The 11179-nt window shown below is 30.9% G+C and overlaps 1 protein-coding gene across 1 annotated transcript; it reads right to left on the minus strand.

Annotated features, from left to right (window-relative positions):
* Window positions 1-377: 377 nt before the first annotated feature.
* On the minus strand, window positions 378-10839 carry LOC145325373 (uncharacterized). The gene is made up of 6 exons (XM_080168373.1): window positions 10775-10839; window positions 9707-9892; window positions 6390-6435; window positions 5215-5321; window positions 3780-3838; window positions 378-2974 (listed from the first exon to the last, which is right to left on the minus strand). Exons 1-6 carry the CDS (start codon window positions 10817-10819, stop codon window positions 2935-2937), a joined length of 483 nt encoding a protein of 160 aa, XP_080024499.1. The 5' UTR covers window positions 10820-10839; the 3' UTR covers window positions 378-2934.
* Between the last annotated feature and the right edge of the window lie 340 nt (window positions 10840-11179).

An 11179-nucleotide genomic window follows, 5' to 3' on the forward strand; every position in this document is an offset into this window, starting at 1 on the left:
GTCATACTCATACTATATAAAAATATTTAATATCTATATTTTTCTAAAACTTTAGGTAATAAGTTAAGAATGCCTCTTGTTAAATACATTATTGATTGTTGATTAATTATTGCTTTTGCCACGCTCATAAAAGCTCTCAGGGAGACTTTAGAAAGGGAGTTAGGCGGAGGTTATCTACAATCTTTTTTTTGGTGGGGGGGGGGGGGGCGTAGTTTTATGCTAGAAGAATTTTTCTTCGTAGGTTTGATGAAGTTACCTTCCCAAGTAACAAACCTATGCAATGGATCGAATCATATCTGTTTAGCGATTAGCGAGATCTTTCGGCACAAACACACTCACATCCTTTCACTAATGAATACATATAAAACAAAACTGTATAACCTTTCAATAAATATTTATTTGACATTTAAAAAGAGTGACATCAAGACAGAGGTTTCACTTTTATTTTGGCAACATTTCTCCTCAATCACAATAGTAAAAATACAAGGGTCATGAGAAGGAAACGAAGTTGCGGGTTTCGTCGTATTTTAACATTAGCTTTTGAAAGGTAATTTTAGGTTAGGTTAGGTGATTGCCTCGCAGGGTTAGAGCCTCCCGCAGGGGCTAAAAATAGCAGAAAAGCTACTGTGAAAATATGACGAAACCCGCAACTTCGTTTTCTTCACATGACCCAAATACAAGATGGTTAACATTCACAGTAGCGCAGCAACAGCAGATATAATTCACATTTTTATAATTCGGCATTTAAAGAATCATACTTCGTAATGATATCAAATTACACTTTTATTGAAACAGCATATAGTTTCCAATAAAAAATGACGTCATACAATACAAATGACCAACGATAGGCCAGTTTACAATCCACCATTAGTTTACCAATTAATTAATTAGTATTAAATTTACCATTGCTCAATTACAATGTTTTATATGACGTCATTTTTTATTGCACGCTACGCTGTTTCCTTTTATTTAAATAAATCGTTTAGAGTACATATTGATTCCATACAGATTTTCACTTACATTTCACAGAAATGTGCTATTGATCAAATAACAGATTATAGAGTAGCATTGCTCATAGTTGATACAGTATTACAGACAAGAAGCTCGAGAAAATAGTAAAAATTTTAGATACATTGAATTTCTCATATAGTTTAATTTTTAGTATTTTATAACAATTCCATTAAAGTTTTTATCACTTTCTAATTAAATTTTAAATAAAAATTTAAAATAATTAATTTAGCTGAAAAGGAAAAAAAATATCATGTAAATATTTACAAAGAATATTCAACCAAAAGAACGTTAAAATAGACAAGAATATGACACCTAAGTTGCCAATAATTTTTCAATGAAATTAACCTTTCACAATTTTAATTTAGTTGGAAGTCTAAAAATGACCCAAAAATGATGGCAATCCCTCTTTTAAAAGGATTTTCAAACCATCCAAACGGGTTTAAAATAAATTCGAGGCTTAGTCGCGGCTGACGCGCAGCCGAGCTTTGGTGAAAATAATCATAATGGATATATTATTTATCTTTTAAAAATAATTTTAAAAGGAATCTAAGTTTTTACGAAAAAGTTAGTTTTATCTCATGGTGTCATTTCCCAACCTTTGAGGCGGGGTCTTAAAAAACGTCAGTTACATAGTGGCTCAATCAAAATTATATTTGTATAATATTTTTTAAAATGTCTTTTAGAGTAGGTTTTTTAAAACATTAGAAAAATTATTAATATACATACTCTATATTATTAAATTTTTGAAGATTTTTGGTATCAAATTGATAGATTTTTTTACAAAACGATGAATTTCAAATTTTTTTTAAGAACCCGTCTTGGGACAAAAAAAATAATCAATATGATTATTATTTCCAATATTATTTACGATAATTGTACATAAACTTTATATGTATAATACAATCATAGAAAATACTTTTTTTTATATAAAATTTCTTGATTTATATCAATTTGTGCTTTTGATAACTTTTAAAAAGATGATTTAGTAAATAGACTTAAGTTTTATTTCGTTCTAAAATGAAGTGTTTATTTGGGTAAAAAGAAAAAAAGAAAAATCTGAAAATAAAAATATATTACCCTTGAAAATTTAAGCGTTTTAGATACATTTCTTTTAAAATTTAATACTTAAAATAAATAAACGTAATATATAAAATCTAAAATATGTAAAATATTAATTAACTATGCACTAAAGATATTATATAAAAATTAAAAATGACATTTGATGACAAAAGTTACTAAACTTATTTACAGAGGCAAATTAAATTCAAAAATGAAATATTAAAAAAAATATTATAGGTGAAAATACAATAACAATTACTTTAAATTGACACAAACAAAAAAATACAATTAACTATAGCTTTTAATATTTGCATCAAATTTTTTTTATAAAGGCCTCCTTTAATAAACAAGGATGACAACATCCATAAATGCGAAGCTCTGAAACGGTATGACTGACGAACATTAACTCTTGTAGATTGGTAGAACTGAATATACAAAATATAAATATATTAGTTTTGACAAAATTATGCGTAAATTTGTTAGAGATGCTTCGCTTGTAACATTGTACTTCATTGTAATAGGAATCAGTACTCCAAAAATCTGATAAATCGTATGATTGTATCACATAAAAAAATGGTTGTTAAAAAAGTTAAAAATCAACATGTTTAAAATGGACGTACGGACATTCTGGCAACGATTATAGAGTTGCCACGCTTTCTAAATCATAACTTACTAAGTTATATTAATCATCATGCAAACTTTGAAATCGATAGAACAATTCTAATATGCCTAAATTAACGAAAAAAGCTATCCGTTACGTACGGACCGACCCTAATTATAGAAAAGCTGCGCTTTTAAAAATGCTTAGGTTACACCAATAGGTAAATTGTAGACAAACATAAAATGTTTTTTTTTGTTTTTTTTTTACTTTTTCATTAAATCTTCAGCATCTAGAGCCGGGTCCCTGAAAATCAAATTAATTAAGTTTAAGCATGAATCTTAAGGGATAAGACAATGAACGATAAATTGATATAATTCCCAATGATTTTTTATAAATTAACTCCCTCAGTAGATTAAAATCAGTAAGTTGAAAAGTCTGATCACTACTTTTTGGAAACCTTCCTCCCTGAGTTTAAGTTCGAATGAACAATCAATTAGTGTTAAATTGACTTTAATATAGTGTTTGATTTACTAACTTAATATTTACAAAAAAAATTTCATTTTTTAAATTTCATAGTTTAAAAATTCTTTAACTTGTTTTTATTGTCCTTATATTTTTATGATCCTTTGATATTAAACGCTTTGGTTTTTTAATAGGGCGTCCAAGCTTTTCTACTTGGGGTGGAGGTGTAAAAATTCAAAATTTACACGCCCAAATTAATTTGGGAAGTAGTCACCCCTTTACCCCCCCCCCTCCATTGGACGTTCTTAGTTTTTAATTTAGGTTACAGATATTACAAATAAGAAAACATATTTAATAGAAATAGGGTCTGGTGAGGCAGAAAACACTCTGGGCATAAAAATAATATGAGCATTACATACAAAGACGTAGAATATTTAACTTTACAAAGTGTCTCAAAAATCAGCTATGTGATGTCATAAAAATGAGGGATAATCCATCTCTTTTTTAGGGGTTTTCTTTTCCACTATTTCTCCTCTCATCTCCCTCATTTTTATGACGTCACATAGCTGATTTTTGAGACACTTTATGAAGTTACGTAAGATTTGTAGAGTAGCCTTGCAGCGTGAGATAGTATAAAAGTTAATACCTGTTTCTAATGCTTAGAACAACATTACAGAAAGGACAGCTAATATTCTCGCAGCCACACTGAATAATAATACACTAACTTTAACTACATTATTTTTATATACAGACTTAAAGTACAGTTTTTCATCTAATCCTTATCATAAAGTAACAGGATGTTTGTGTGTCTATTTGTCTGTTTGTTTGTCTGTACCGAAGGATCTCTCTAACCGCTAATTCGATCGGGTTCTCCTTAACATTTTAGCATCTCATAGGTCCCGGGAAGGTTTATAACTATTTTGGAGGAGGTTACCACCAACCTCCCCAGAGAAATCGATAAAAATAGATTAAATAAAAAACGCCGCCCTGTAGACAAATTTTGCAATTAGCTAAAAACACAACTAACACCATCTATCGGCGAAAGAAATATTTTTGGTAAATAGCTGAATTTAAAAATAGATTGAAAGAAACAATTTTACGTGTCCTTTAGGCCTCTTGGGGCGTAGCCGCTAGTTTTAATGTATAGGGAAAACGATATAGAAGAAGGGGTTAATGACTGTATGTTCCCACCCTGTGGACACGGTGACTTCTTTCAATTGGGTCTTTGAATACCAAGCAATAACGTCGAATATATTAACACAGCAAAGTCGATACAAAAGTGCAGAAAGTAGTTTGCTAGCAGACGAAAAAGGTCACCAAGAAAACTACCAGGTAGTTGTCTTTGGTTTAACATCTAAACTACAAAAAAGCTCATTGTTAGGCTCGCTAAAAATTTGTGTGAAAAATCCTCCAAAATCGCATAAAAAATCTACAAAAATTAAACAAAATCTTATGTTAATAACCATTTTATGATTTTATTTCATTTTTGTAGATTTTTTATGCGATTTTGGAGGATTTTTCACACAAATTTTTTAGCGAGCCTCACAGTAAGCCAAAAAAGTTTTTTTTTAGTATTCACCTCTGCATTTGGACCTCAATTGTAAAGATTTATATAATTGCCAAGAAGGCTTTTGTAAGTAGTAAGAGGGTTTATACGAAATAATACATAGTTCTTAAACTTTAAATGGAGAATACTAAGTTTAACATTTGATACTTAATGGTATTATTTGATTCATATTGCTAGACGTCTAAAATTCATGGGATCCATATATAGGCAGTTTCTGAATTTAAATGGCGTTTAATCTTTAAAAATACAAATTTCAATCGATTTTTATGGCTTATATCTATCCTTTTCATAGACTCTCAAGTCTCAAGGTCCCATTACTGGATAATCACATGTGAAAAAAAATTTTTTATTTCATATTGAAATAAAATGTTAGTAAAATTAAAAAATAAAAATGTTAAAGTATAACTTTTAAATTGTATGACGTTTGCGATCAATAAATACAAACATTTCTTAAGTTTTAGACATAAAGTTAGTCTTTAAAAAGTATGCCTAATTAGTTTAGAATTCTACTTACCACTGTGGTAGAGTTATTGGGTGCTCCGAGGCCGTTGACAACAAAGTTAGGTGTGACAACATCGTTAGCTGCATACAGGGTCTGGAACTCGATATGCCCGGATCTCACTGAAAATAGTTGGAAAATTTGAAGCTTTTTGTAGTTCCCATAAAAATAACGTCATACTGGCCTACCATTGGTCAATTAAAATGTATACTGGCCTGCTATTGGTAATTTAGTCTGTGTATTGGTATATCATTGGTAATTTGTATTGTACGCCGTCATTTTTTTAGATGCATTGAAAGAGTTTCTGATTATTTATTAAAAGCGAAGCTTTTCTATAATTAGGGTCGGTCGGTCTGTCCGTTCGTCCGTCCGTAACGGATAGCTTTTTTCGTTAATTTAGGCATGTTAGAATTGTCCTATCGATTTTAAACTTTGCATGATGATTCCTGTAGTAATTAGGTACGATTTAGAAATCGTAGCAACTCTATAATCATTACCAGAATGTCCGTACGTCCAATTAAAACATGTTGATTTTTTTACTTTTTTAACAATTAATTTTTATGTGATCTAATTATCCGTTTGATCTGATTTTTGGTATACTGATTTCTGGGACAACAAAGTACAGTACTATAAGTGAAGCAACTCTATAATCAAGTCCTAAAAATGTAAGTATGTCCATAAACATTATTCAGTTTTTCAACAAATTTACTTACAAATTTGCTTCGACTCTTATTCATTTATATTCTGCTTATTCAGTTCTTACACTTTACAAGTGTTAATGTCCGTTTGTCATACCGTTTCAGTGCTTCGCTTTTATGGATGTTGCCATCCTTGTAAAATATACAAAGGAGTAAAATAACAATAGATTGTATAAATAAATTTATAAATTAAAGATTTAAAAAATGTTACATTGTTCACCAAGCAAAAACAAAATTTTTCCTTTAAAATAATGTAATGGACGGGCCGACATAACATAAAGTAGTAAGGTTATTTTGTCTGAAACTTAAGATCTCAGAAAATACTGTTCCGAATGTGTTGTACTTTCAGGGAAGCTTCATGAATGCCTATGGGTGGTTTTAGGCTATTTTCCTGACCTACCCTACCCTCTCCTAGATGCTAGGGACTAATCAACTAGTGGTTTTATAAACAAATTATGGAGTTGGTTCGCTCCAAAAAAAAAGTTGACTTACCAACTTCATCATTAAGTGGCACATTTTTGGGCATTGCATACGGATCCTGCAAAATAACATTTGTTAGATAAAAAATACCTATATTTTAGAAGCTTTGCTTCTTTAGAAGTCTTTCTGTGTGTCGGTCTATAATGCACCGAATAATTTCTATTTCTTCTATACTATTTTTATAATTTGATAAGCTTGGTATACATACAATACATGGATTTTGTCTTCCTTATTTTCTACAGAAATCGGTAAAAAGATTGAGAATGCGACAAAATAGTTTTCTCTTAGAAATGTCCATCAAATGTAGAGTGAATTAATTTTCTAGGGGGGGGGGGGGGAATTAAGTATATTATCAAAAAAATTTGGGAGTGTTATTTAATTTTTGTAGATTTTTTTCGTTCATTGTGCAATCACTGTATCCCTGGCTTGGATGGAACTATTGGCAGACAGAATACCAACAGGATTCTCATTAAAATGGCCACTACATTCCTTCTCAGAGGAATGTCCACTTGTATCCAGGTATGCGAGGATAGGACAATGATAGATAAATCTTTCCTTAAATCTTAAGAATGAAATTGTAGGGGGAGAAAGTCACGTAACGTCATAAAATTGTGGGATTATCCATCTCTTTTTTAGAGATTTTCTTTCCCACTTCTCCTCTCATCTCCTTCATTTTTATGACGTCACGTGTCTGATTTTGGAGTGACTTATTCCCCCTATGTGACGTTTTGCCTTAAACTGCATGAAATATTATAACCGGGGAAAGGCCTGGAGTGAAAATAGGTATAATCCGTCGTCAATCTTTTTTTAATTTTTCATCTAGCCTCTAAAGGAGTTTTAAACTTGCTGAGCCTTAAGTGACCTAACCTAACAGTAAATTAAAGCATTTATTCCTAATGTTTGCTCTAGAGATTGTAGAAAAAAATAAATATTGAAGTATATCTATTATTACATTATCATTACTTGTAATTTGTTTCGTAGAAAAAGAATCTATTAGAGGTGTGTTCAATACCAGATACTTTTTTTGTGTGGCATAATTTTATTTGTTGCAAGTGTAGTGTCCCTATCCCCTCTGCCACATTATTTTAACAAGGATGACAACATACATATTAGGGTAGGTCCATTTCACCCTTTTTTTTTTAGATTTTATTGATATCATAAGTTGCAGAAGTCATATATATTAAGAGATATAAGTTTTCCGGAATTGTAATGTAGGGAGTAGATTTGAAATCTGCATCAAATTTTAAGGATTTTTTATAAAATTCGTTTTTTGTATAATTCTTTATCTAAAAGCGGAAATACAAATTAAGTTAATTAATTTTGGCATCCGTGATTGGTGGATTTAAAAAATCTGCGCTCTGATTGGATGTCGTACATCATTCAACCAATTAGAGCGCAGGTAGTTTAAAATCCACCTATCCTATTGGTCAAAATTAATTAACTTAAAATGTATTTCCGCTTTTAGATAAAGAATTTTACAAAAAACGAATTTTATAAAGAATCCTTAAAATTTGATGCAGATTTCAAATCTACTCCCTACATTAAAATTCCGGAAAACTTATATCTCTTAATATATATGTATGATAAGCCCCATTCAAGTTTAAAAAGTGACTTGGCTTTTATGGCTGCCGGCGCGCGGGGGTATAAAAAGGGCCCACCCCCTTATAAAACTAAAAATTTAAATTCCTTCAAACACAGGCATGTTGCATATCAAAATGACTGCATTGAAATGCTTTATACGAATCTAAAAACCGTTTGGAAAAATATTGCTCCTAGTTCGAATAAAATCTCATTAAGTACCTAAAAACAGCTTTTTTATTTAAAAATGTTCATTTTGGTAGGTTATTTGAAAATCATTTTAGACTGAATCAGTATATTTCAAAACAGTTTTCAGATCTGTAATCAGCATTTCAATGCGGTCATTTTGATATGCAACATGCCTGTGTTTGAAGGAATTTCAATTTTTGTTTTTTTTTATGTGGGTGGGCACATTTTATATCCCCCGCGCGCCCGTTGTTTTTGGATTAAAAAAAACTCTTTCAAGTTTCAAAGGGTTTTATATTGGCCCAGTAACCCTTGCCAATGTCTACTAATGTAAAAATTCCAAATCGACCCACCCTAATCCATAATAATATCAAACTCATGATATAGACAAATGGACAAAGTGAGTTACAACGCAGATGTTCAGTTGTCTTTGAAGCATGACTGCAGAGATGGGTTTTTGAAAGATGAATGCCGCGTTTTTTCAATTCGCGAAATTTAAACAGAGTATACAACTATTTATTTAATTCTTTCGCTTTTGTTGGTACGGCCTTCATAGAAGAAAAACAAATTATCTTCAATCCATTTTTGCTGCATATTTATTAATGCATCTTTTTAGAGCTGTATTAGACATTATACAAATGGCTAAAATAATAATTTTTAAATTTTGAATTCTTAAGTTGTATACTCTGTTGAAATCCTATCATCTTTGTCCAATCAATCAATGTCAAAAAAATGTCGAAAAAATGCGGCATTCATCTTTCATCTGTCAGATGTATCTTCACTGAAAATTTCAGCTATCTATCTTAAATGAAATCATATTTCCCCATAGCGCTACGGACTGACTGACTGACTGACAAGGAGTAACGTAGAGCAGCTTCGCTATAAAGAATGAGGATATGGTTCAAATAGTAGTGAATATAGTTAAAATGTTAGAATGTTTGTTTACTTAAATTTTGAAGCCCTTAATAATACCATAAATTATGTTTTATTTTGTCCTTCGCTGAATATTTTTGTTTTTTAAAAGAACATACAAAGTTTTGTAAATTAAGAGGGGTGGTATAATTGCTTTAGTAGAGAATAATGGATTTTTCGGTTTCTTTTTCTTTATATTAATGATTCTCATGTACAGTTCTTTAGAAATAATAATTTTCTACCTACACTATCTCAGTTCATTATATATCATGTAATATCTTATTGTAGAGGGGGGGGGCGGGGGGGTCACCAAACATTCATTATACAGCAAAGAGGTGGAAGTAGCGAATCAACTCTGTGATTTGAAATGCCAGTCTGTCCGTCTGGCGAAATGGCAAACGAGATTTTTTCTACTGCTAATGATACAATACCTATTTTTTGTGCAGATTCCCATGACAAACGAGTGTTATCTCGCTAGGTCACTTTGTCCGTCTGGTTAGGTTCCTTTTTTTGTTTATATCGGATGAAATGATTTGTATATGCTTTTTAGGAAAGAATTATATATAAGGGTTCGTGGGTAGTTTTAGTTTTTAAAAGTAGTTGCTCATTTAGACTTCAAATGTGCTACTCGCGACAGTTTATTTTTGGCTTACCTTCGGTCTTTTCGGGTAGCAGCTTTTGGACAAATCTGACAGCTTCTTCATGAAAGGCTTTTTAGCTGCATGATTATCCATGTGTTGTTGCTGTGCCCTTCTAGCAATCTGTTGGTGGCTGTTGTAGTTGTCTTCTGGTTGCTCATCAGCTAAACAAATGTCATCCTCCTTTCTTATCAGGCTCACCTGAACAACAGTTATAATATTAAAAATGAATATAGAATATACGTGGATATTATGACAGGGAAAAGTCAATATAGGTTGCTAACAGGACATCATTTATTGGTCAGTTTGTCGATCCAGTAGAACGGAAGGGGATAAGGTAAAGAAGGTGGATGACCGGGAGTGGTTATTTCAGCCAGCTAAAATTTTCACTTCATAAGAGTACATGATAATCTAGTGTAATATCCAAGTAATAATAAATCCATTATCTTAATATTTGCCAGTATGAAATGCTAATATGATAGGTAAACTAAATATAAATAAGTGTTGTTGTATTAATCATTTTATTATTATTGGCCATGAAAAATTTTCAAAGTTTAGTAAACTTGTTGAAAGTACAATTAACATTTATTATTGTTCATGAAATTTATTGTTTACTTAAACCTTATAAAAAGTTATAAATAACATTATAATCGATTTTTCTTGTAATATTAAGAGGATTGTTTAGTGCTTACAGGGAAAGAAGACTTTACACAATTAATTTGCCTAAAAAAAAATGTCAGATTTTGAAGAATGTTTTAGTGTTCACTAAAATGAGTAAGGTGTTAAATTAAAGATCTTACTATTTTTGTTAATAATGGCAATTTCTTCGTTTTTGTTGCAATTGCGTATCTAAATTCTTTAAAATTCTAAATGGATCATTTTACATCTACTACTTACTAAAAACACGGACTAGCTATTTAGAAGAAAAAAATCACAAAAGTTAGGACACGTTCTTTAGAGGCATAATAGTTTTTCTCGTATTCATTTAAGACCGATTAATATCTGGTGGATTAGAACCGGTTCTCATCCATACGAAATAAATAACAATTATAGTTACCATATTCCTGACCGATAAGTACTTACCGTAGAGCCAACTGTAGTGGTTGAATTATCAGATATTACGGACATTTTTTTTCTGAAAATAATAGACTGTTACCCCACAAATATACTTCAGTTGGATACATATTTATGTATAGGTTTGTACAATGGACGTACCCCCGCGGGGTTAGAATAAAAAACAAGGTTATAAAGAGTTATGCTACTGATTAAATTTGCATGTAGAAATCTAGATAAAACTGAATAAAAAGGTTCTGTTTTAATAATTTTTCTTATCCTATTTTATAAAGTAGTAAGTTTTTTTTGTATGTAGCCAAAGATCTCGCTAACCGCTTGATCAATATGGTTCTCCTTTACAGTGAAGCTTCTTTTAGGTCTAGGTAAGGTTTTTTTTTTAACTATTTGGGGGTTGAATCTCCACCCTTCCAAGAA

Source organism: Acartia tonsa, chromosome 1, assembly GCF_053477335.1.
Source record: "Acartia tonsa isolate MP-2025a chromosome 1, ASM5347733v1, whole genome shotgun sequence".
Classification (NCBI taxonomy): Eukaryota; Metazoa; Arthropoda; class Copepoda; order Calanoida; family Acartiidae; genus Acartia; species Acartia tonsa.